Source organism: Rhinoderma darwinii, chromosome 10 (assembly GCF_050947455.1).
Source record: "Rhinoderma darwinii isolate aRhiDar2 chromosome 10, aRhiDar2.hap1, whole genome shotgun sequence".
Classification (NCBI taxonomy): Eukaryota; Metazoa; Chordata; class Amphibia; order Anura; family Rhinodermatidae; genus Rhinoderma; species Rhinoderma darwinii.
In genome coordinates, this window is record NC_134696.1 from 40,510,748 (window position 1) to 40,538,464 (window position 27,717).

The following is a 27,717-nucleotide window of genomic DNA, read 5'->3' on the forward strand; positions in this document are numbered from 1 at the left end:
TTCCTATTGTCCGTTTCACAAAAAGAAGCCTCTAGAGCAGGATTTCCTTTCACGTCAAGCAACTTGGAAGAGTAAACCAGCTGGACAGTGGTCAGGAAATTCTGAATATCAGTCTTTCTTCACCACACATAAATGAAAGCACAACCAGCAGTCAGAAATCGACAAGGCGATACAATAGAGAGACAGGCTATATGTTTTCTAATATAGTGTGCAGAAACAAAAAAGAATAAATAATCTAGAATTTTCTAACGGGATTCTTAATGTTTTTTTAAATTATATTTTCAGATGGAACTTCGTAGACATTCCTTTTTATCTGCTGTTTCGTAACTGCAATCACTTTCAATATGGGCCAGATTAGGAAGACACATGAATTACTGCAGACATTTACTTCCTTCCTACTGATTCAACTTCAGGAGCAGATGTCCTGTGATTACTGCAGCCTCTGCAAGGATTCAAGAAGTGTTTAGGAGTTTACTAGGAGAGAGAAAGAGAGACAAGGGTAATGTCAGCTTGTAGAAACAGTGACTGAGCTGCAGCTCCACTGCATGAGTAACATGGCAGACAATGATAACCACTTCTTGTGTAACATGGCAGACAATGATAACAAGTTCCTGTGTAACATGGCGGACAATGATAACCAGTTCCTGTGTAACATGGCGGACAATGATTAAAACTTCCTGTGTAACATGGCGGACAATGATTAAAATTTCCTGTGTAACATGGCGGACAATGATAACCACTTCCTGTGTAACATGGCAAACAATGATAACCAATTCCTGTGTACCATGCCGGATAATGATAACCACTTCCTGTGTAACATGGCGGATAATGATAACCACTTCCTGTGTAACATGGCGGACAATGATAACCACTTCCTGTGTAACATGGCGGACAATGATAACCACTTCCTGTGTAACATGGCGGATAATGATAACCACTTCCTGTGTAACATGGCGGACAATGATAACTTCCTGTGTAACATGGTGGATAATGATAACCACTTCCTGTGTAACATGGTGGATAATGATAACCACTTCCTGTGTAACATGGCGGACAATGATAACACCTTCCTGTGTAACATGGCGGACAATGATAACACCTTCCTGTGTAGCATGGCGGACAATGATAACAACTTCCTGTGTAACATGGCGGACAATGATAACAACTTCCTGCGTAACATGGCAGACAATGATAACAACTTCCTGAGTAACATGGCAGACAATGATAACAACTTCCTGAGTAACATGGCAGACAATGATAACCACTTCCTGTGTAACATGGCGGATAATGATAACCACTTCCTGTGTAACATGGCGGACAATGATAACCACTTCCTGATCGTGAATTAAAGAGGTTTTCCGAGTTATTTAAAAAAAAAATGGCCAATGTAGAACGGCTGCAAAAAGTCATTGCTTAAGTCACGGATCCCCGTCGTTCCTCCCTGCTGCTGTGTATTGACATAGCTGCAGTGATGACATGCCCGTAAACACACGTTATCGTTGCAGCCAAGCTCCTGTGCCGTATACCCACTACCCTCCTGAGACCAGTGATTGGCTGCAGCGATCATGTGGGTATACGGCACGTCCTCACTGCAGCTATCCTTAGGATAGGCCATTAATATGTGATCAGTGGAGGTTTGACACCCTCACATTGGTCAACAGAAATGCTGTTGTACTTGACAGAGCGTAGTCCATACCTGTGCCCGTTACTGCTGCTAGCTCTTCATTATGGTGATCAGTTAGGGTCCTGGGGGTGGAACCACCAATGACTACACATTGATAGCCTATCCTAAGAACAGGTCATCAATGTAAAATCCTAGAAAACCCCTTTAATGTTCCAATGAGGCGCGACCACATGGACTCAATAAGTTGCCTACACCGTGGCAGGTTTCAGGTCCGGGTACAGAATCTCTATTTCAAGACTTTGACAAGGCCAATCTGCTCAGCCATTCTGATGGAGATTTCGGTTTTAAGTCATTGTCATGCTACATTAACCAGTGTGAGATGAATGCTGTTCTTGGCAGCGGTTTATTCCTTCCATTAATCACATTTATACCCAGCCTATTTCCTATTGTGGAGTCATGAACACTGATATGAGAGGCCTGCAGTTCTTTGAATGCTCTTAGATTTTGTAACTTCCTGGATGGGTTCTCACTGAGCCCTTGGATTGTTTTTGGCAGACGATCACATTTGGGAAGACTAGGTCTCTCCATTTGACTCACTGGGGTTTGATGGAGTCCTAGAGCCTCAATAAGGGCTTTGTAAACCTTTCCATTTATTTCTCATCTATTTTGGAATTTCCTTTGAGTATCTTGTACAAACTAAGTGGTGACTTTTACTCTCGTGGTGAGTTCAACAGGGCTCACTTTTTTTAAATTTAAGAACTGTTATGTTTTTATATGGGTCATGTGAGAAATGTTCAATAATCGCGGACATCTGGACATGAACAAATACTGGGTGCTGGATGTGATTCAAATCCCTCCTACATCCAGCCTTCCATTGGGTTATATTGCAACAACCTCTAGATCAGTGGTTCCCCAATAGTACATCGTAGACCTAACATTAAGGGCCAGCAGACCTCGATATGAGGCCACCAGGCTACCATTCTAATGGCTTCCACCAAGATAGGGCAAAACTGCCTCCTCATAGGTTTGTGTGTGCCTGTCACCACCCTTATTCAGTGCAATGCTCGGCGATAAATCATATAGGAAGGTGTGAGTCTCATCCAATATATATATATATATATATATTACTATATATTCACTCTAGATTCTCAGAACACTGAGATTTTCCTTTTCCCTATTTCTTATCAGAAAAGCCCTGCTATGAGATGGAGTATTTTCAATGCTATATCAGGGAATTGTTATTTAAGGAATACCCTAATATACAGATGTAGCCGTCTCTATCTTGACTTTTAACGCATTAAATACACAGTGACAAGAAACTTTGACCTGATTTTTTCGATGGCTTTGGTGTGATCTCATGCTGCAGCAAGTTATCAGTCTTGATAAACTTGGCTACATCTGTATTATTGAACATGTGTGAGTCAATCATAGTAGCCTGTGATCTATTTAAAAGTTTAGTTTTAAGAAGTTCTGAAAGTTAAAACTTCTAGAATTGTTGAAGTATCGTGAACGGACTCCATGAATAGCTTCTTTCACAATTCCAGAAACAGCAGGATCGTCGGCGCTTACACTGCTTTCTGGCTCCACTCCGCAGTCCTCTCTCTGCTGCAGGGGAAAAAGGAAATAGTGTTCCAGCTTTTGAATACACTCAGCCAAAGATAGAAAAAGAGAGGCTTGCAGGGTGCAGAGATATTCAGCGTGTCCGCCTGCTTCCTACCACACTCTGCACGAGATCTTCTCACCAGCCGCACTGGGCCAAGCTCCTAAATTCTCTCTTTCTTAGGATTTCAGAACAAGCGTGGGCTTCTTGCACCCCCTAAGGCTTCAGGTTTTTGGACATTTTTGCTGAGTAAGTTTTTCCAGAGAAACTACTAGAGAAAAGTGAACGGCCTGTATATGCACTGTGGCTTTTTGCTGACAGTGCAGAACGAAAATTTCCATTTTTTGTAAATGCTAAGGAGGCTTAAAGAATCAATAACTCTCCAAATACAGGAGCAGCGGCCTCAAGATTTATTCCTTCTAGTCTAAGGATGTGATGATTTAATAACTAGCGGCTTATCTTGTTAGAGGGGAAGATCATTTTTCCGCAGCTTCTTCTCAGTGCGTGTATTATCATTACTAGTAACCGCTTCATAGGCTTAACTCATGTTCTGTAATAATTATAGTAATCATCCAGAACCACAGATGTAGCAGTGCTAACCTTGTTGGCATGTGCATCGTGATAACTCGATTTGCTGAAATAATGTAGGTTTACCTGTAGTCCTTCTCGAACCAATGACAAACTCAGCTCTACTACATCTGTATGTCTTTCTTCCTAATGTACTTTTCCACATTTTAGATAAGAAACCAGAGTAATCTATTCCAGCTCCAATTTCTAAATCAATTTATCAGCAAATTAATGTTTTGTCCAGTACTCTTTGGCCGGATTTCCAGTAATGTCTCCAGATTTGAGCCCCTATCTTCCGGAATCAATAGTTGATAGATTTCCATTATGGAATAAAGTTCTTGGATTAATAATATTCAACAAATTCTGGAATTAAGGGGTAGCACATGGATTTGATTTCCGTGAATAAATGCAGATTATCGTCCTGGAACCAGAAATCACCTGTAATGTAAGGGACCTGAGTTATCTGGATATATAGTGTATGTCAGCTACTCCTAGAAGCTGCTGGTAACAACAATCAATCCAGGAGGTTTTAAGAAGTCACTGCTTTCAAGTAATTAAAATGACAGTTCTCCGCTATGGGACTCCTGACAAGTTCTTACTCTAATGAAGCAGAAATCAACCTGCCGCCGGGATTGGTTTGGCGGAGGCTGAATCCTGCCCCTCCAGCAAAGTGTCACATAGACTTGTATTGATGAGCGTACAGTGGGGTTCTCTTTATTCAGGAGTGAGTCCTGGGTCTAGTGGGCACCCTGCCCTCCACATCACTGCGTCAATGTAAGGATTCCTAGAAGATGAGCTTCCTCCACTGCACATCTGGACTCTGAACGCCAGTGCTCCCCTGCTGCTTCTTCTGCCCACCTTATACACAGAGCCCTCCATAGAAGTGACTATTAAAGTGATGGATCTTCTCCAAGCTCTTATCAGTATTGTCTTTGTCTATTTCTACTCCTGTAGAGGAACAAGGCTGCAGAGCGGTGAGTGAAATAAATAAGAATATTCCATCTTCAAGTAATAATCCGATTATGCAGCACAAAACCTCACAGCTCTTTAAAGTTTTGTGGTTTACAATTTACACATGTAATATTACAGATTGTGAGGTAGAGTTCAGCAGAGCTTGGTACTTTCAATAATGTACTAGACTATATATATATAACTCATAGTCTGCTGGCTTTTGGGGAAGTTGGACTATGCCAATTTTGGGGCATGTTACTTGTTATTTTGTGTATTTATGTTTTTTGTAAATGTGTGACTGGCATTGTATATAGTGCATGAAAATGTAGTGTTCAGGTGCACATAATAAAGAACACATAACTGCAAATCTTCCAGTACAAGTCCAATATCTATCTATCTATCTATCTATCTATCTATCTATCTATCTATCTATCTATCTATCTATCTATCTATCTAGTATCTATCTATCTATCTAGTATCTATCTATCTATCTATCTATCTATCTATCTATCTATCTATCTATCTATCTATCTATCTATCATCTTTGATTTCAAACCAATCATCTTTGAATGCTATATAAAACCCTTTATAACTGGCTCTATTAGGACACATTGAACATATTAACATGAGACCCCAGATTAGGACCCCTCTTTATTACTCAGGGCTGAGAACAGCGTCAAGTGGAGCCCTAGAGGCCTCCATAGAAATCCCACTAATGTTAATGGGAGCCGTGCAATGCTTCACTTTTTAGAGCATGGAAATAAAGGACTTTAGCAGAGGTTCCCCAGGAGAGATTATCTGATCGCTGGAGCCTCATAAAAGCAGGAACCCCACAATTAGTGAATCTCTGGAGGAACCCACAATCTGAACTGTAGTTATTGTAACCAGTCAGTCCATTTGAATGCTTATAATATGACACATTATATTCAGTCAGTGGCTTTTCACAGCTAAAAGGATCTTTTATTCGTCTGCTGAACTCTTGCCCTTAAAATAAATGTAATAATAAAATGTGCTTCCTGTTTCATGCTCTGAAAAGACGAATATGTCCTAAAAACTGTCTATGGGTCTTTCTTTACAAGGGGAGATGGTCCTTTCACTGACAAAGAAGCTAAACATTTCTAAGGAAATGTTCACATGCAGAGTTTTCAGGAGTATTTCGGGGTGTAAATGCCTTGAAATACGCCTGAAAAAACGGTAGCTGAACGCCTACAAACATCTGGCCATTGAAAATCAATGGGAAAAATGGCATTATGTTCAGACGGGGCGTTTTTTATGCCGCTGTTTTAAAAAACGGCGCATAAAAAAAACAACCCGTGAAAAGAAAGAGCATGTCACTTCTTGAGCCGTTTTTGGAGCTGTTTTTCATTGTCAATGGAAAAACAGCTCCAAAAACGTCTTAGAAAAAACGCCTCAAAAAAACATTTTCAGCTTCAAAAACGTCTGAAAATCAGAGGCTGTTTTCTCTCAAAACAGCTCTGTAATTTTCAGCCATTTTTACTTATCATAGCCAAAAGAATACTAGGACATTTACAAAAGCAGTGAACTGGAGTCTACACAGCCGAAGTTTAATCTGAATAGAGAAAACACTGCTGTACAATACACTACAGGGCTACGCGTTTCTCCTCAGTCTGAAGACCAGATGTATTGCAGCATAGGGATGAGTGATCCCTATACCAGTACTCTCCACCCTGTGGCTCCTCTGCCTTTGGCTGTAAAGACATGCTGGGAGATGCAGATGGAGAGCCACCGATTGGAGACGACTGCCATTCTCTATATATTATAAAAATTTTCATAGGTACCCCTCCAATTGTCGCAAGTGACACAAAATAATAATAGAAGCATTAGAGCAGTGTACTGAAATCGGTGATCATCTGGGAAATTCTCTCAAGTGTCAAGGTACCAATAATTCTGAACGCGAAATGATAACGTGAAGCAAAGGTCAGGACTCATAACAGTAACAGCCACTGGACCCTCAGAACGATGAAAACCACAGGGCACCCGTATAACAGTGACATCCGCAGATACCCCCACAACATTGACGGGCACATCTACACAATGCGTGTTACATTTTGATTTGGCACGCAGATTTTGCATGGGAAAATCCACAGTGTAAAGCCATGTTCACACTGAGATTTTTTTACGCTGATTTTGACGTGGAAACCGCTCACATGCAACGCTGCTTCCGTAACTGCCATTCACTACTATGGGACTTACGGAAACAGCGTAGCTCAGTGAGCACCACTGTTTTCGTAACTCCCGACCATATTACCAGGAAGTGGCCAGGAGGCATCAAGAAGAGAAAAGGGTAGAACGCGGTTTAGGGGGCCTTGTTCTAGGGATAGGTGCAGGTCGGTCCCAGAGGTGGGACCCGCATCTATCTGACATTCATGACATATCCTGTGGATATGTCATAAATGTCCCTCATGGGAAAACCCCTTTCATGTATATCCTCCAAAGTCAGCAGTGCACTTTCATGTAAATCTGTATCATGCCATTTTATATTTGTGTGATTTAATAGACAAATTTGATTACTTTAGTCAAACTAAAATATTGGAGTAATTATTTTATCCTATAAAATGATACATCATGTCCAACTGATTTTATCTGATTTACCTCTCACATATCTGCCCTTAGAAGCAAAAAATGCCTGCTGCTTTAGTCCCATCCATATAGCCACCCACAGCATGTTCATGTAAAGTGGTGCCCAAATAATGCTGTCATTCACTGCAGACATAATACAGTGCCCAAATAATAGTCTTTTGACATTATCCACACTATAGATCCCTAACATGCCTAATGCCACTATACAGTCACCTAATGCCAGCATATGTGTTAAAATTATACTGCCATACAATGCCTATATATTAATGGCATACAGTGTTAAGTATCAGTGCCCACAATAGTGGCAATATCACTTTTTATATGATGGTGCCCATATAATGCCATTAAAGTGCCAAGAAAAGTGCACTAATATTAGTGCCAGCCACAGTGTCCCTGTAATAGTGCAACCACCGTGTTGTAGAGTTGGCCAACATCCAATAACCTTTATTATTTTCCAATTACCGATACCTGATTTAGCTATATTATATGTGGGCTTCCCGGATCTCCCAATAGCCCATAGATTAGAGCCCCATTATATGATGAAATGATATGTGACTTGCACCGTTATAACATATCATATGAAGCACAAGTGGCAAACAAGTTGTTCTGTGAATAATGTTACTAATGTCGTATGTTCTCTGTCTTCCTGCATTCCCCTAGTGGATGTGACACATAAACCAGGTATGTGTTGTTTGCCATTTTCTGTTTTATGAATTGTTTTTATTGGTAGGTGTTCTGGAATTTTGGTGATAAGTTTGTCGTACCAGATTCACCCACGTCAATCTCCATTTACCTTAAGAGTAATCTGTGTCATTTTGTTTGAACTCTTCTAGTAGCAAAATGATTAAAGAGAACCTTTCACCTGCCCATACATGTGCAGCTGAGTGCAGCATGTAATGGGGAGGGCTGCACAAACCCTGGGGCACTTTACATTTTTTTCTACCCTCCTCCGTTATTTAGATATTGGTGTCGTTATATTTGGCGCCCAATATTTAAATAACCCCCTGAACTGTCAATGGGGTGTGTAATGGCAAGGGGGCGTGTTACTATGGCTGTGACACTGTCCAATCAGCTACGGACAGTGTTACAGCAAGAGCTGGAGAGAGGAAAGCGTGTGCGCGTTCACGCTCTCACTCTTCAGCTGTTGGCAGACAAGGACAAGACTGATCTTGTAATGCCGGGGGTGGGGAGACAGACAAGTGAGCCCTAATCTACCCACCACTCAGTCCCTGCCTACTTGCAACGACCCGCCCTAGGCGACGGGGTACAACTGGGCGACGGTCCCTACACTCAATAAGTGCACGACAGACAAACAGACAAGGGTACACAGAGCTAGGGGGAGAAAGGGGCAGTTGCCCACGGCAACACCGTGAGCAACAAGAGAAGTGAACAAGCCGAGTCAAACCAGGAGAGTACGAGGTGCCAAACGCAGAGCAGGAGAGTAGTCAGCAAGCCGGGGTCAATATGAAGCAAGGGCAATGGTACAAGAAGCTGCAGCAGGGCCAGGAAACCAAATGACAAGAATCACAAGCAAAGGAGGAACAGGAAAGGCAGGTATAAATAGACAGAGGCCGGGAGCTAGCTCCGTCTGGCCAGGCTGTGATAGGTTCTCCCACTCCTAAGCCTGCCACCCTGAGTGGTGGAAGATTGAGTCAGTCTCACAGATGTAGAAGCAGGTGCAGACTGATTATCTATGGGCGTTAACCCCGAAGCTGTGCCTGGCAGATCCTTTACAGATCTCTTGCGAGAGATCACACAGACTTGTACTTGTCTGCTGAACTGGCAAGGGGGCGTGTCACTGCTACGGACAGTGTAAGAGCTGGAGAGAGGAGAGCGCGCATGCACTCTTGCGAGAGATCACTCGGCTGCACATGTATGGGCAGGTGAAAGGTTCTCTTTAAAGTGAAGCTCCTCTTATGTTAGATAACTGTTTAAATAGGCATCCCCTGATAGATTATTCTTACAATCACTCGCTTTAGCCATGAGAGTGTTTGGATACATGCACCCCTGCAGACCCATGTCAACAAACTATAAGAAACCTGACTGTGCTGCATCTGTCACCACAATTAGTTTGTTGTTTACTCTAACTATTGGAGTCAGGCCCACAAAAATGTAGATAACCACCTTAAAAAGGAGGGGTGATGGTTTAGACTTGCAGGCCTGAAAATTAGTCTATTACTAATGTTCCGTCTGTAGCTGAAATGCTCCTCGTTTTTATCTCCTGCTTGTGTGACATTCTGTAAACAAAACACATGGTTATCACCCCCTACCCTGTAGTATATGGGAGGTCACATGCCACTTATCTTTAACTGCTACCAGCTCTCCCCCCTTCCTCCCTGTCAATTTAGGGATGGTGTTTCACATGCTGGGCAGCAGATAGTGTAGGGCTGTGTCTCAGTAGTCGACAGTGAGTAATTACAGCACTATCTTACACCTTGTAATACAGGGGCATGCAGGCAGCTGTAAATAAAGGCAATGTCTGTGGGAGGCAAGAGGAATCATGGCAACGCTAGTCCTTTACATGGTAGTCCCCAGCACAGCAAGGCCTGGCAGCATCACAGCAAAGATAATGAAAAATAATTACTTCTGCGCTATCGTGGCGTCCTCTGGTGACCTTTTATAATAGGAAATTGTCAGTGTTTTTCATAAGCTTAGAAACCCCTTTACGTTTTCATAAATTCTATTTATTTCAGTTGAGAGGTGACTGCTGAAAATGAGTAGCATTTTTAGACTTCAGTGGGGTCTTTGCTCCTAGGCCCTCACCAATATAACCTTGTAACCATACCTCCCAACATTTTAGTCACTAATCACTTTTGAATCCTACCGCGTGCTGCCCCAGAATGCCCCCAAAATGCAAAAAAATGCTCCTAATTCTTCACACGCCCTGCCTCTTTATGGTCTGCGCTGTCAGACCAGCCTGTAAAAATAGCAACTGTTGGGAGGGATGTTGTAATATGTTCAATTAACTTATCAGGAAATGTTAAAAGTAACTGAATACACAGTAAGAAGCAAAATCTTAGGATTCTAGATGTCCTATTGTGGCACCAAGTGCTAAAATGTATTCTCTCTACGTTATAGGACAAATTGTCTGCAAGCATGGAACACAGAAGCCGTGTTATAAAATCATTTATTTCCATGATACATCAAGAAGGTTGTCCTTCCCGGAAGCGCAGGATGAATGTAAACGTGATGGTGGCCACCTGATGACCATAAAGTCTGAAGCAGAGCAGAAATTCATCCAGCATCTCATCCAGAGTCTCACAGCCTCTGACGGGGACTTCTGGCTCGGCCTCCGGAGAATTGAAGACGAATCACCAAATTCCAGTGACTGTCAGAGCCTATACACATGGGTTGATGGCAGTAAACCAACATTTTGGTATGTATAAATATTTGAAGTTCATCACAATTTCTGTTGAATTTCATAAAATTACTATGTATTACTTGTAGATCTAGCAGTGGTTTTTTTTATAGGAGTTGGCTACAATGAGATTTTACAGCTAAAGTACAGATTTAGGCTAAAGGCAAGTTCTAAACCAGTAGTGGGCAACTGGCATCCTGGGCACCACATGCGGCCCATGGAAGTTCTCTCTGCGGGCCTTAGGGTATGTTCACACATAAACTCAAAAACGTCTAAAAATACGGAGCTGTTTTCAAGGGAAAACAGCTCCTGATTTTCAGAAGTTTTTGAAGCCACTCACGATTTTCGCTGTGTTTTTCGCTGCGTTTTTTTACGGCTGTTTTTGGAGCTGTTTTCAATAGAGTCTATGAAAAACAGCTCCAGAAACGTCCCAAGAAGTGACCTGCACTTCTTTTTCGCGGCCGTTTTTCATAACGGCCGCGTAAGAAAAACGGCCCCTCGGAACAGAACGCCGTTTTTCTCATTGAAATCAATGGGCAGATGTTTGGAGGCGTTCTGCTTCCCATTTTTTGGCTGTTTTTCGGCTGTTTACGGCCCGAAAATAGGCCGTGTGAACATACCCTTAGAGTGTGCTCAGTTGGCCACCACTAAACCCTTTCGCTAAGAAGTCTTAAAGTGGATCTGTCATATATTTGTACTGCCCTGTCTGACACTATAATTTCAGTGCTCTGTCACTTATTAGGTAATGTGCTGTCGTTTCTGAAAATGTAGTAGTTATTCTTGTGGTGCGTGGCCAGTTCTTCAAGCTTGAGTCCAAGTATATTAAAATATTCATGCTGCCCCCGCCTATCCCTGCCCTCCAGACGCTCATAGACACTTTTCTTCCTATTATTGTGCATAGGTAGATAATTGTCAATCCGCGGCTGGAGGGCGGGCGCAGCATGAATATATTAATATACCTTCCCGCGCGCCACAAGTATAACGACTAAATTCTCAGAAACGTGACGAATAAGTGGCAGACCACTGAGATAAGCGTGCCTGTCACTTCTTTATGCTGCTCTCAGACAGTGCATATAGGACAGATCTGATTCAAAGGGGTTGCTTACACTTGACAATCATTTATATTTAAATCCTCCCGCCAAACATGAACTGATTTGAAATAGGTATTTTAAACTAGACTGCCCCTTTAAGTGGATTGTCAGACAAGCCCCTTGCCCTTTACTAAACATCTGGAAATTCTGTTAAAATGCCAACGTAAAACTCGCCATGTAAAACACATAGCAGCATTTTAAAAGCTGTATCTGCACAATTTCTAGCACAAGGTAACGCTAGCAGTAAATACCAGTCCTGCATGTGTTTAGGATTTTTGCCAGACCACAGCTGCATTGCTATTAATGGAATAAGCCAGTGACCTGTATCAAAAAATAATAGGAATCTCTTTTAGAGAAGGGATTGTTAGGAACATGCGGTATCACCAGTAAAACAGAATCTGAGATATTGTCAAAAATGACATTGGATTAACATTTGCTGTTTAATAGAATACGCGCTATTGATTTACATTGTCAGTCACACACAGGGGGGGGGGATTTATGAAGCCCTATACTGTACGCCAGTTTGATGTTGTCAAAAATGTGCAATTTGTTAGAAAAAAATTGTTTTTTATGCAAAAATTTGGTGACTTTTCTAGTTTTACCACGCCTGCGCCACAAAAAAAGAGTCCGGAGCATAGCAAAAGGGTTGGAGTTACGACAGCGCTATAAATTTACCATAACTTACACCAGAAAAATGGCGTAAATTATAGCACAAATCTACACCAGCTCCTAGCTGGTGCACGGTCGACCAGAGATGTGCCTAATTTATTAAGAGGCGTGCGTTTCTAAATAAGTTATGCGTATCTTACTCCAAATTGCTTTAGATTAAGATTGGCGTATGAAACGCCATCCTTAATAAATTCCCCCACAGTTCTTATAGGTTCTTGAGGGTACGTCCACACGTAACGTAAACACTGCAGAATTCCTGATTCGATTTTTACGTGAATTTCCGCACTTCTTTTCTGTGTATTCTCATCAGAGACGACCCCTTTCAAAATGCAGCCAAGTAAAAGGATCAGCAGATCGTCCCGATCCAGCTCATAGCACCCTTGGCAGACAGATGATTTTGTCGGGGTGGGCGCTGCGGCCAGCCTGTTAGCAGATTGAATGAAATTGCAGACATTTTTGCAGGAGTCCTTATTCCAAGGCAGCAAATTAGCAGTTTAGCAAAATAACAGATCAATGAATTCATAAACCATTCTCTGCAAACCATAAATGAACAGACACGCACTGGGACGCACGTGCAAATTTCTATCTATTCATCACATAGCTGAATCCTTCCCCAAGCATAGGGACCCCAGGAATTGAATCGTCCTACTTTCCCATTCCCTTCACTGCACTTCTGACATTCACACTCCAAATATCACACCAGACACATGACAAATTGAACTCCAAGCATTAAGTGTAAGGCCGGATTTAACACACAGCGTTTTGACACATTTTCGTTTTTTACAGCGTTTTGACACATTTGCGTTTTTGACAGCGTTTCTTTTTTCTTTTTTTTTTTTTGTCAAAAACGCTGTGGCCAGATGTAAGTTTAAGTCTATAGTAAAATATGGCAATGCCTACATACACAACGTTTTTGTTTTTTAATCGTTTTTTTTTTAGCATTTTTGGGGTCATTGGCTTTTTATCAAACATGCAGCCCATCTGTGCAAATTGTCACAAAATAAAAAAAAAACACTAAAAGCCCACTTGAAACACAGAAAAAAGGGTGTGCGAAGGTGGCCTTAGGCCGAATTCAGATCAACGTCGGGAAACTCGGATGTGAAAAACTGCCGTTTTTCCGAGTTGCCCCCGTGCGGGTCCCGTTTTCCTAGATTCCTTGAGTCTATCGAGGGATCCGTGAAAATGGAAAAAAATAGGACATGTTCTATTTTTCAACAGATCCTTCACGCGGTCCGTGGAAACAACGGCCATGTGAACGGCCCCATTGAAATACATGCGTCCGCTAACAGCCATTGTTTCAACGGTCATCACACGGAAATATACAACGGCCGTCTGAATTCGGCCTAAGACTGATACCAGATCCATAGCAAACCAATGACATGGCACTCCACATATGTCTGATAATAAAGCGGTACGCATGTCTACGTGAATGCCAGGCTTAGGTTTTTCAGGTGTAGATTCACCCACTAGCTGCTTTTTATTATTATCTTTTGTAGATACCCTAAAACAACAGGCTGTGTCTGCTCTGCATTGTACATTATCATCCAAAAATAAATTCTATAGTTCAATGAAGGGCAAGCAGCCATATATTACACGACGGCCTATTTCTCCAGTGATGTTTGACAATCTCTGATGCAGGGTCCCAGCAGCACTGCCCCCACCCCGAAAAAAAGTTTTTTTTAATTTAATCCAACTGATATTGAAGTTTGATGACTTTTATGATATCTGCCCCTGGAGAAGTTGTCTTGGTTGTCAAGACATGGCTGAAGACTGTACTTGACAGATGAGTTTTTCTTAACAAATGATGACATCTTGTCTGCTTGTGATCTCTGAATCTGAGGGTATGTTCACACGGCGGGGGTCCGTAACGGCTGAAATTACGGGGATGTTTCAGCCTGAAAACATCCCCGTAATTTCAGCCGTACCGGCATTGCTTTCAATGGGCAGATGTTTGTCAGCGCTATTGAGGCGCTATTTTCGGGCGTAATTCGGGGCAAAAACGCCCGATTTACGTCCGTAAATAGGCCGTGTGAACATACCCTAATAGAGTTTACTAGACCGTATTACCGAGTTCTTATTCAAAATAATTGTAACTTATTTATTATGTGTGGTCACCCGCCATAACACTATATATGTGCGTTCCATTATAAGGGTCACTTCACACGGCAGATTTTGCTTGGTGGGTCCCGCCGCAAAATCCGCCGCGTAGTTGTACCTGCCTTTAGCAGGAAGTTTCCTCCTCCCGTTCACTTCGATGGAAGTTTCGGGCGGAAGAGTCTGGCTCCCATTGAAATGAATGGGTGGCAGAATTTTGTGTCAGATTCCGCCGCAAAAATTCTGCCATGTGAACATACCATAACAGCACACCAGCTGCTGCGCCTACCTGTGCGGCTGACATTCTCTGCCTTGTCTCACTGCCACTGCCCCCACACACTCATCTTAAAGGGACAGGCTTAAGTCAGCTGGTCAGTGCTTAGCCTGTGGCTGATCATCTCTGATTATTCAAACCTACTCAGAACCCGAGCAACAAGGTTCTTTGGATCCTGTCCAATTGTGAAGGTGTTTGTTGTTTGCTATTTTGGATTTGACCTGGGCTGTTTTCTGCCTTTGGATCACGGTCTGCCTGCCCTGGCCTGACCTGTATCTATCTCATCGTGTTGCATGAGCTCTACTAGACCTAACCTCGGATTTGTACGACCACGCTACTGTTGATTTTTGTACCTCGCTTTGGAAATACCATCTGTATGCTGTCAGCAGTTGCTTTTGGATACTACCCCAGAGATGCAACCTGAGATTTTCTGCACAAAGTCTATGCCACTATGAGGAGCGTTTAAAGGAGAAGATTGCAAAATACCTTAGACTGTGCCCCCAGATTAGCCCTAGTCAAATCTAGTGATAAAGTGGATCCGTGCTCCTGTCCCGAGGCCTAACTGTGACATAACTCATGTATTAGGCCATACACACGACCGTAATTTTCGCCCCTAATTACAGAATCCGTAATTACGGATGAAATTGCAGGCCCATTCACTTCTATTGACCACGGACACCTTTCCGTATATTTACGGATGTGTGTCCGGGCGGTCGAAATGAATCGCAAAATATGGAACATGTTTTATTCTTGTCCGCAATTGCGGCACGGATTCGCCCATAGATGTCTATGGGCGCATCCTCAATTGCGGACACCTATGGATGCGTATTCGTAGCAGTCGGATCCGTATTTGTGGACAGTAAAAACTTTTACGTTCGTGTGCATGAGGCCTTACACCTTGGTTTTGTACTGAGAACTAACTGTTCACTGAAAGAATCATGTCAATTATTTTTTTTTGTTTCTTGGTAAAATGTTACCAAAGTCAGTGAATTACACTCCACGTTACCGCTGTATATAATAGCTTCCTCCCCCATATTCAGAGTCCACTACTTTATTTTCCTACACAGCATTGTCCTTCGTTCTCGTCCACTCTTGATCATTGTTTCCATGTGGCTTCATAGGGGATTAAATAGTTGTACTAGATTAGAAAACAAGGGATCTGCTTTCTCCCAGAAACAACGCCACTCTTGTCCATGAGCTGTCTGCAATGAATGGGGCTGAGCGGCAATACCAGACACATCCGATGGACAAGAGTAGCGATATTTCTGGAAACACAGCAGAGCCTTTAAGTGTCAGTAAATATCAGTCCCTTTAATTATTAATTTATAAAGCGCAAATGTTTCTACTAAATTCTTCCATACACTTTTGGCTCATATTTGTGCTCAGCCGGTGATTAAATGTGTATTTGTACCACAGCCTCCCACTCTCAGTAGTCATATTGTCAAGAAAAAAACCTGGTATTCTGTTAATTTCCTGATAAATCTTTATAATGGTTGGAGCTCAATTTTCCTGATACAGAGCTCCAAATCCCCAGCTTATTCATAAAGTGAAATGATTAAATTCTGATTGCCTGCAGCCACCACTAAGGGAAGCTCAGCGCACACTGTTTTATTATTGAGCTCAATGTATAGTCATATGCAGTTAGCTCCTAAGCTCCCCCTAGTGGTGGCTACAGGCAGACCACATTTTATAATCTAACTCTATGGCTATGCACAAAATGTTGAGCTCTGTATCAGAAAAATGAAGTTCCAACCCCTATGAAGATTAGAAAATGAATCAAAATAAAATGTTGGATTTAAAAAAAACTATACGGTGTTAAAAGGTGAAATCAACTTCAAGCTGATCAAAGAGGATGCCATGAGCCTATACATTGTATTGGTTATACAAAAGATATCCCATAAAACATGGTAGATAGCTATAGCCATCACAGGTATACACAAGGGCAATACTTTAATAAAGTATAGAATAAAAACATGCACGTTTCACAAATGATTGAATAATTGTATGTGCTCGGCCAACAACACCAAACAAATACAATTGCAGAAGACGAATGGCTGAAAAATCTGTTATTCGCGCTTGCACAATATTTTTACACAAACATTGTCTGCGGCCGTTGACACCTGCAATTGGGCAGTGGAAGGAAAGGGTCTTCTGTTATGTTAAAGGCTTTGTGCAAATCTGTAATTAACAATAAAAAACAACAATATATTTGTAAAAATCCCTGTAATCCTCTTTTAAGGATATTTTAACTTTTCTGGTACCAGGTGCATGATACTTTTACTGCTGCTGATTGTTGAATTTGGAAACATTCTATTTGGTAGGAACTGGTATGTGGATGAACCCTCGTGCGGCAGTGAGGTGTGTGTAGTCATGTACTACCAGCCATTTGCTCCCCCTGGTGTTGGTGGGCGGTACATGTTCCAATGGAATGATGACCGATGCAACATGAAGAACAATTTCATATGTAAATATTCCGAAGGTCAGTGCTCTCCTCTGTTATTATCTGTCGGAAATCATGAACGTTTAATAAAGATTCCATGCCACTTCCTAGATCAGTGGTCCCCAACTTCTGACTCCTCAGGTGCTAAGAAACTACAATTCCCAGCATGCCCTTACAGCCACAGGCTGCCATGGCATGCTGGGAGTTGTATTTCCTTAACAGTTAGGGTATGTTCACCCAACCTATTTTCAGACATAATTCAGGCGTTTTACGCCTTGAATTACGCCTGAAAAGACGGCTCCAATGCGCCTGCAAACAACTGCCCATTGCCTGCAATGAGAATTACGATGTTCTGTTCCCACAAGCCTTTATTTTACGCGTCACTGTAAAAATACGGCGCGTAAAATGACGGCTCGTGAAAAGAAGTGCAGGACACTTCTTGGGACGTTTTTGGAGCCGTTTTTTCATAGACTCTATTGAAAACCGCTCCGAAAACACCGCGGAAAACGGGTTGCTCAAAAAACATCTGAAAATCAGGAGCTGTTTTTTCAGACATATTTTGTTAATCGTGTGAACATACCCTAATGGAGCTACAGGTTGAAGACCACTGCCATATATAATTCAGTATTAATCAGCTGTACACACGGAGGATAAGTTCACATCTTATTTTGTGCACACGTTTGTGGTATACGACGACGTATACGTTTTTAAAGTTACAAAAATTGATGTATTTGTAACATAAGCTTACATTGTTTTGTAGTATACGTCGCATACAATTTTGTGTAAAAGTTTGTGTCCGTTCTAAAAACGTATAAGTTTTTTGGCTCTTGAGCTAAATTAAACTTTGTGAAGTCAAGATTTCCCATATATGGTGACAAAAACGTATACGCAAACATAGGGTTTAACCCCTTAGTGACCAGCCTATTTTAAACCTTAATGACCAAGCTATTTTTTTAAGTTTTTCCATCGTCTCATTCAAAGAGCTATAACTTTTTTATTTTTGCGTCGACATAGCTGCATAAGGTCTTGTTTTTTGCGGGACAAGTTGTCATTTTTAATAGAACCATGTTGGGTTACATAGAATTTATTGACTAAGTTTTATTAACTTTTTTGGAGGGGGGAATAGAAAAAACAGCAACACTTTTTTGCATCCTAAATTTACATTGTTTACCGTGTGGTATAAATAACACAATAACTTTATTCAGCGGGTTGATGCGATTGCGGCGATACAACATTTTTATTATTATTCCGATGCAACGCCGTAAAAAGGCTTTGGCATCGGAATAAAGCTCATTAGTGGCCGACGTAAATACACCTATGGGCGGTCACTAACGGGTTGAGATTGCATCCGTCGTCCACACATTGCTATGGACTTCAATACAAATAAAATCGTATACGTGTGGTATACCTTTTGGAAACGTACTGAAAAGCGTAGTAGACTATGCTTTCCAGGACATGGAAAAAACAAGGATAGAACGTAAGCACACAAAACCTAAGCACAAACTGACCATAGAAATCAATATACACCCTGTGGCGCACGTTTTGACACTGTTTTTTTCATATCAAAACGTGCACGTCAGACGTACAGTAAAAACGAGATGTGAACTTAGCCAAAAATTAAGGTATATAAGGCTAAGTTCACACTACCGTTATTATCAGTTTCCCTCTCCTCCGTCAGAGGAAGGGAGGATCGATACATTAAACGGAAAGCAACGGTTCCATTACAATTACCATTTTCTTTTGTATCAGTTGCTTTCCGTTTGTCTTCATTCGCTAGGTTTCCGTTTTTTTGAACGGAAACAAAAGCGCAGTCTGGAGAACTTTTGTTTCCGTTCAAATAAACGGAAACCTAGCAAACGGAGACAAACGGAAAGCAACTGATACAAAAGAATGAATATATTTATGCCTGTAGCATACAGAGACATGACCGGTTCTGTAAAGATTGGATGTGTTGGAATAATTCTGTATATGCCGTGCCTCTCCCTTTCTAGTGGGAGCTCATACATTGTCTGTTGTATACATTTTATTTTTTCTTTATGATGACCTGTATACGTTCTTCACAACATTTATTTTATTTACCTTTCTTTTATTATCCATATTATTTTGAATCCCATTTTCTCAAAATGTTAAAACTTATAGGTTAATTATTATTTGAGACTAACTATTTACTTCTACCTGCGAGTAGAACTGTTATACACATATATTTTCTGATGTCTCAACTGTTTAATAAAGACATATTGAAACAGAAATCAATGGTAATTCTAAAGGAACCGTTGCTTTCCGTTTAATGTATCGATCCTCCCTTCCTCTGACGGAAGAGAGGTGAACTGATAGTAACGCCAGCGTGAAAGAAACCTTATGTGTATGGCCAGCCTAAGAACAGGAAAAATAGAAATAAAGCAAGTACAGTCATAGAAGAGCATAGAAAACATTGTTTGTTCCCTTGGAGGAGACAGTCCAAAAGAACCTGAAATCTGCCGTTATTTGCGTGTCTGATATTTGCTCATCACTAGAGGGTTTATAGTTTATGTACACAGAACATTGCGTTACTATAGAACATTATATATTTAACATTAAATATCTCAGTTATAAAGTTTCTCTCTTTTCTTTGCTTAGTAGTGAAGTCGACGCGTCTCCCCACTCGAAACGAGACATATGCTGGTAAGTATGAAAAACTGAAAACTAACTAGTAATGTCATGTGTAACATGTGCAAAAGTTGACCACATGGGAACCCAAATATTACCTACATATTGTGCTTGTTTTAGGGGTTTGGTGGCTCCATAGAGAACTTTCAGAGATATTCAGTTGATTGAGGGTTTTGTGTAATGAAAGAAACACTTCAAGCAAAACTGATATAATGTGTTATGCCTGGTGCCGGGCCTGACGCAGGAATTCTCTCTTTAGTATTCTCTAATGAATCCCTGTGTCATGCGCCATCCCTTAGGCCCGGCACCAGGCATAACACAATGTATTCGTCTTTCAGGAGTCTTCCTTTCATTTACATGCCAGATAATGTTAATATATTTTATTTATTATACCATTACTTTTTAGATGTTGATCCAATTGCCAGCCGACCACCAGACGTTTCCATAAAGAATGTTAATCAGACAGCCAAAGAAGCTGAAGGTATGTGTTAAAGACAACCTTAGGCCCCATGCACACGACCGTAGATTTAGTCCGTAATTACAGACCCACTAATTTCTATGGCCCACGGACACCTTCCCGTATATTTACAGAAAGCTGTTCGTGCCGTAGAAAGGTAGCGCAAAAAATAGGACATGTTCAAGTTTTTGCTTTTTATGAACTGTGCTCAGGTACTTTATGTGGGAGCACAGCCCGCAAATGAGGGTGGATATCCGTGGCTGTCAGCGGCCGGCCGTGCCCTTATTTACGGACTGTGATTACGAGCACGGTCGTGTGCATGGGGCCTTAGTCAATAGATAATACAAAGTGACAAGTGAAAACATAGTTACTGCTCCTCGGTCTTATACATAGTTGGATATATGATAGGACTAGACATACTGGAAGTTACATAAAACGAATGCTTTCATTGACGTTGGATACATAGAGATCTAGCAATGACATTATTATTAGTTAACAAATGGGCTGCGTTCCTATGTGGGACCGCATATGACAGGGTGCAATGCAACCGAGGAGGTTGATGAGGTGAGGAGATGAGCCTGTTGGTGTAAACCTTAGAAGATCCTCTCTCAGTCATTGCTTCGGTCGGTGTAGTTAGGCCTCTCAACATTTCCACTGGACAGTATAGGTCAGCGGAGACCAACCTAACACTATTGGAGCCTCAAATGCCCTTGACTCCACCTGAGTGTCTCACATTATATATGATGTCCTGCGGGAACCTATTTGCAGCGTAGAGGTGGCCACAGATATGGATTCACTCTCATTGTACACACTGTATAGCACAGAGGTTAAAGAGGTGAGCTGGGGATGGAGGCTGCCAGCTGCCCACCACTGGAAACAGGGATATCTCAGGTAAAGGGGGCTGAATATTCCGGATAAAGACAACGAGTTTATTATCAGTAGACAATATGGTTTACAATGTGTCTGATGGAGAATATTGGCCTGACATACACTGATTACCAGTATATCCACCATAGACATACTGTAAGGAGTCCTTCTATAGACACCAGGCAGGTCTGCATGGAGAGAACTATTCATAATATCGAATAGGGAGAACTGTACTGTAGTCCCCGGGGCAGGGGGCGGACACAGAAAGATGAGGGTCCTTGTGCAAGAACAGTATTTGGGCCCCCTGATCTCCAATATCTCATCATAAATCACCCCCTTATGTCTCTCTTACAATCTATGAGTAATTTTTAGCCATACAGTTTTTTATCTTCGGTATTTACATGTAATCTAATGGACGGAGAAAGACTGCTTTTAGTTGACAGTGGGCCCCCCTTACCTACTGGGCCCCTGTGCCGCTACACCAATGATATGTCCGCACCTGCTCCAGGGTATAGGATATGGGGCAGGGGCATCTTATCAGGTTGAGGTTGAATGACATTGCTGAATTTTAGGTGTACGTTGATAAAATATTTTATCATGTTTTTTTTAGAGTCCAATTTGCATTTCATCCTTATTGCAACAATCCCTGTGCTGACGCTGCTGCTGATATTTATCGGAGTATTGTGTTGCTGCATCATAGAGAGAAGGCAAGTGTTACTGACCAATACAATGATGTTAATGTTACACAGAAATTAATGGACAGTACAACTGCAAACACTGTGCCCGCTTATGAGAACTAGTACAAACAACCCTAAGTGGAGAAGATGCCCATAGAAAATGAAGTCTGAGGGCTCAGGCACACGGCCGTGTTATGGTTGCCTTGTGTATTGAGCTGAAATAAGAATGTCAGAGAGGTGCATAAATGACAATGAAAAAATACACAAAATCAGACCCTACTGGGAAAGGGCTGAGTTCACACGGGGGGGGGGGGGGAACGCTGCGTAAAAGCTCGCAGCGTATCCACCCTGTGCGCTGCAGGGAATTTCCGGGCGACAAAGCGCACCAAACTGTGGTGCAGTTTTTCGCCCGGAATGTCTGATGCGGAAAACTGCAGCACTTCATCCCTCCCAGAGGACCGCAGCAGCGGCGGTCTTGTGGGATGAAACGTCATCCCAGGAGGCTGCTTTGGAGGGAAAAACACAGACTTCTGGCTAGTAATTGATTTTTTTTTTCTGAGTTGCGTTTGTTCACGACGGAATCGCTGCGAACCCGCCACAAAAAATATTTTGGGGTCATAAGGCAATTGCTGTACCTCCGTATAACTCCGATCTCATATTGTGGCATGCACCGTTGGACTCAGTATTTACGGAGGTATTCTCCCAAGAGCGATATTCCTACTAAGGAGCCACAGAATCCCGAAATCACGCAGTGTTATTATAACCAAGCTCTCCAAAAGAAAACACTATGGGTGTCTGGGGCATTAGGGTGGCTTCACACACATCGTTTTTAGGAAAAATGCCACATTTTTTGTGGCGTTTTTGCTGCAAAAAACTCTGCATCCAGATGTTAGCTGAAAGTCAATGCTGAAATATAGAACGCGCTACAAACATTGCATTTGTTTAGGTGCCGTTTTTTTCTTCTGTCTTGCATTTTTTGGGTCAGTGGCGTCTTTTCCAGCAATTAGTGGCGTTTTTCTCCCATAGTAAAAAGTTACGGGAGTATAGAGAACCCTATTAACATACACATAACAAAGGTGGCTGCTTAATATTTTTGATACACTTACCTTGATTAAACATTTTCATGTTATCATTATGTATAATTAACAATTATTTCATTTTCCTCAAGGAAACAAGAAAGAAGTGAAGCATCAGTAAAAGAGCCCAGCTTCTGGCTAGCCCCAAACCGGCGGAACAGCCCAAACCTGGAAATTTACAATGTCATTAAGAGGCAAACTGATGCAGACCTAGAAGGCACAAGACCAAATATCCGTAACACGTCCTTCCGGGGTCCCTCCGGAGAAATGTCACCTCCTGACAACCTGTCAGGCGATTATGATAATATTGGAGGACATCATTCAGAGAGCGGATTTGTTACTCTCGCCAGCACAGAAAGTGGCTTTGTCACTAATGAACTGTATGAGCTCTGTGACGACAAGTATGGCAGAAGTACAGAGTCAGGCTGGGTAGAGAATGAGATCTATGGTTATTAAATGAAATAAACAATGGACTAAGGAAATGTTATTTGTAAGGAAGTTTCCATACAAATATTGACTGCCTGTGGTTCTGCAGTTGCTTTGTGGAATAAATACAAGACATAAATCAACTGCACATTGTAAAATTGATGCAGACGCTCATCGAGAAACCCTTAAAGAAAATGTAAAATGAGAACAATAATTATAGTTCTGATTTAATTTCTCAATTTATGGTGAATTCCTACACTGGATATCCAGCCTGCAGTTACAGAATCCACCACAAGATGCCGCTATAGACAAAGAAACAAAAACACTTTTTCTTTCTCACAAGCCACCAGGTTGTCATTGTCACCGGTTTTTCACGTTTTTCCCTTGATGAGCTCATCTTGTTTGGAGGGCAAAACATGAAAAGTAGATTCAAATGTTGGGAGGTATGGCACAGCTTCTCGCCACCCAGTAGCAAAGGCGATGAGACCAACCAGAGCTGGGCCCCATAGCAATTGGTATGTACGTTCTTGGTTTATTGTTTCAGGGTCCAGTGCTCTAGTTTCGCTCTACATCTACTACTAATGATTTCAGACTTTGCTGTACTTCACTATGTAAAGGATTGATAAAAGAAGCAGTTGGTATAGTGAATTCACTCCATCGAAAGTGGTCACCTTGTTATGGCATAGGCATGATATATCATTGTGCCATATAGTGTTGCTGCTCATGTGTGAGAGGAACCATTAGGCCACGTTCAGACGTTCCCAGGATTGAGGACACCATTAATTCTGTTCAAATCCCCAACTTCATTTGCTGAAATGAAACTTACAAGGACCTTCCACCATGCTTCACTGTTGCCTGCAGACACTCATTATTGTACCGCTCTCCAGCCCTCCAGGGAACAAACTGCATTCTGTTATAGCCAAATATTTCGTATTTTGAGTCATCAGTCCAGAGCACCTGCTGCCATTTTTCTTCACCCCAGTTCCTATATTTTCATGCATATGAAGTCGCTTGGCCTCGTTTCTACATCGACGGTGTGACATTTTGACCGCAATTCTTTCATGAAGACCACTACTGGCCAGACTTGATGATGGCACTGCTGGACATCCTTTTCGAAGAGAAGTAAGCATGATGTGTCTTTAATCTGCTGCACTAAGATTCCTTGGCCAACCCCTGCATCTATGGTCTTCAACGTTGTCCGTTTCTTTGTACTTCTTCAAAAGAACTTGAACAGCACATCTTGAAATCCCAGTCTGCTTTGAAATCTTTGCCTGGAAAAGACCATGCTGATGTAGTATAACTCCCTTGTGTTTTGTTGCTGTGCTTAGTCTTGCCATGGTGGACCTGTGACATGAAATTGTTTATCACAATCTCACCTTTGTAGCAGAGTTTGGCTGTTCCTCATCCTACACAGCTATTTCTGTTATAGTTAGTGACTATGTTTCAACCTACATATAAAAATGTTGATCATTATCACCTGTTTGGTATAATTGGTTAATCGAACACCTGACTATAATCCTACAAAATCCATGACTTTGTGCAAGTGTACCTAGAAGAATTGATACGGTTTTGAATGCAATGGGTGGTCACACCAAATATTTGCTTTTTGATATTTGATTAAAAAAAAACTTTTAAAAAAACACTTCTATTTTTTAAATCATTTTTACTTTTTTTACAACTGCCTAAAACTTTTGCACAGTACTGTATCCAGCCAAACAAACACAATATTTGTGTGTACTGGTAACACTTTTCCGCATTGGACAAACTTCGTCTCTTATAACCAGCCCCAGAGAATGTGTATAACCTGTCAACGTGGCCATATAAACTCATTTGTAGGCCCAGTGCAAAGTTTTCAAGAGTAGCCCCCAACCCCTGGGGACCTTCATATACAGAGCAGTGAGTAGACTTGAAATAGTTGTGCAGCAGGGTACCTAGTGAAGCTGCACTGTTTTCCCTATGGATAAAACAGCCCTGCCTGTCAGGATACAGATGGGCTTCTCCTAAGCGTATGTTCACACGCTAGCTGTCATTTACGGCTGAAATGACAGCCTGTTTTCAGAAGAAAACAGCTGCGTCGTTTCAGCCGTAAATGCTCCTCCTTGTAATATACGAGGCGTCTGTGACGCTCGTATATCTTGAGCTGCTCTTCATTGAGTTCAATGAAGAACGGCTCAAATTACGTGGCAAAGAAGTGCCCTGCACTTCTTTGCCGAGGCAGTCAATTTACGCGTCGTCGTTTGACAGCTGTCAAACGACGACGCGTAAATGACAGGTCGTCGGCACAGTACGTCGGCAAACCCATTCAAATGAATGGGCAGATGTTTGCCGATGTATTGCAGCCCTATTTTCAGGCGTAAAATGAGGCATAATACGCCTCGTTTACGCCTGAAAATAGGTCGTGTGAACCCAGCCTTAATGATGTTAGTGAGCCGGACTAGGGTTGAACTGAATGTTACTAGCAGTAGCACATTTATTGTTGATAGCTGTAAGCATAAGAGTTTGTTCACACTTATACCTCCGACGGAAGCCTCCTATGTTAAAAAAAACAGCATACCGCGCGGTGTAAGTTGTTTTACAGGATACCTCTGTATGGAATAGTCGACTCCTCTATTTCATACGGTTGAAAAGATGATGTACTGACGTATATTGCCCTGACATGCCAAAAGGACACTCTTCTAGCATCTGTCAGGTGAATGGGGTCCTATGGATACGTTCATTGTATGCGCTGCGAGCTTTTCCAGTGCATGCGCCTAACTTATGCTGCAATCGCAGTCTGATTTATATGCTAAGGTTGGTCAAATACCTTAGATAGCTGACGGCCGCCCGCTCATTCGGCTGGCAGCCATTCCTCCCGACCCTTCCATACACAAGCACACTCAGTTCATCCATGCATGCATGTGTGTGTTCTCGATGGGGAGAGGAGAAGAAGACTCCTCTGGCCACAGCTTGTGTACCGTGAGAACAAAGAATCGGACATGTTTAAAATCCAACATGCCGATCCTTATTTCCTCTGTCATCAGCTGTCGTGTGAGAGTCGGGATATCCCCATACCCATTAGATGGTCGGCTTTGTCACGCCAAAATCAGTGGGTTCGGCCGATGTTCATCTAATGTGTATGGGCACCTTTACTCAGATGACCTATCAATTAAACTTGTCCGAATCTACCTCATAGTGCCAATGATCAGCATCACATTGCAGTGCCACCACGTTTCATGGGCCTTTGCCATGCTGGGACTTGTAATCTCCCTGACTGCCCGGATCACTGTGATACCTGAATGTTATCCTATAGAAAAAGGAAGAAGCCACAGATGAATACACAGAATTCCAATCTTGTCAGAATTCTTGAGATTGTTGCATGACATTTTTCCCCTCATAGAGAAACAACGAGGTCGTACATTGGTACCAGTAACCCGTAATTTCACCGTTACCATTGGGCGACCAAAAGACACTGTGGATCCCAAGCCATGCAGTCCATATCAGACAGAATCCGAGAAGAGAATCAGTAGTTGGTTCAGGACCTGGACACAGGATCATCTGGGAACTTGAGTAAATTTGGGTAAACAGCACAATATATATTGAGTGCCCCAGATATATGCAATTTAACAGAAGTGCAGTTAACCGGGAAATGTAACCAGACATCCATAGTCTATTGTTCCTATACCTGCCACGATGCATCTGGAAAGTATACATACGTCATGTTTAATGCCAGATTCAAATGTGTTATATAAAATGCTGGTCTGGTGTACATTTTCAATTTATTGTTTGCATGTTACCTAAAGGAGTTTGATTGGACATGAAGACTGAAACCAAATTTGTTGGAGGGGCCTGGGGTTAAATATCACCATTCCTCCCCCATTGCACATGGCTGTCCGTGGACACCCCACCTTCCATCTCCCTATAATATCACCATTATCCCAACCCTCTTTATACTGGTCTTGTTCTCACATAGTTTCTATAAAGAAAAAAATGTACACAGCACCACATAGTGCAAGATAAACCTGATAGGTAGGGTAATTCGTAGTAATGGTAAGTGAATACACTCACCTAAGGTAGTTTGTACTGGCAGGCATAACTTCAGGAAGTAGACAGCGGTAAAACTAGGTTGCAGCTTTCGATATCCAGATGCCGGCAACAATTATGTAGTGCCCGTGAGAAATAGCAATTTTAAAAGGTATATATATTTTTTTTAAATATATATAAAAATGGATATAGGAAAGCGCTACTCAAGATAAGGATACGCAAGGTGATAGTAAAGGTAGATTTATTTGCAAAAACGGGCAACGCGTTTCAACACAGAAC

The 27,717-nt window shown here is 41.9% G+C and overlaps 1 protein-coding gene across 1 annotated transcript; it reads left to right on the forward strand.

Moving 5' to 3' along the window:
- The first annotated feature begins 3,346 nt into the window (after positions 1 to 3,346).
- On the forward strand, positions 3,347 to 24,999 carry LAYN (layilin). The gene is made up of 7 exons (XM_075838791.1): positions 3,347 to 4,765; positions 10,422 to 10,719; positions 17,151 to 17,308; positions 19,886 to 19,930; positions 20,322 to 20,396; positions 21,850 to 21,946; positions 23,085 to 24,999. Exons 1-7 carry the CDS (start codon positions 4,690 to 4,692, stop codon positions 23,446 to 23,448), a joined length of 1,113 nt encoding a protein of 370 aa, XP_075694906.1. The 5' UTR covers positions 3,347 to 4,689; the 3' UTR covers positions 23,449 to 24,999.
- The last annotated feature ends 2,718 nt before the right edge of the window (positions 25,000 to 27,717 follow it).

What these genes read in the sequence shown, in the direction of transcription:
- LAYN (XM_075838791.1), top strand. Translation starts at nt 4,690, where the DNA reads ATGGATCTTCTCCAAGCTCTTATCAGTATTGTCTTTGTCTATTTCTAC. An exon ending in AGGAACAAGGCTGCAGAGCG is followed by an intron (nt 4,766 to 10,421) that starts GTGAGTGAAATA and finishes TCTACGTTATAG; the next exon opens with GACAAATTGTCTGCAAGCAT. An exon ending in TCGAAACGAGACATATGCTG is followed by an intron (nt 19,931 to 20,321) that starts GTAAGTATGAAA and finishes ATTACTTTTTAG; the next exon opens with ATGTTGATCCAATTGCCAGC.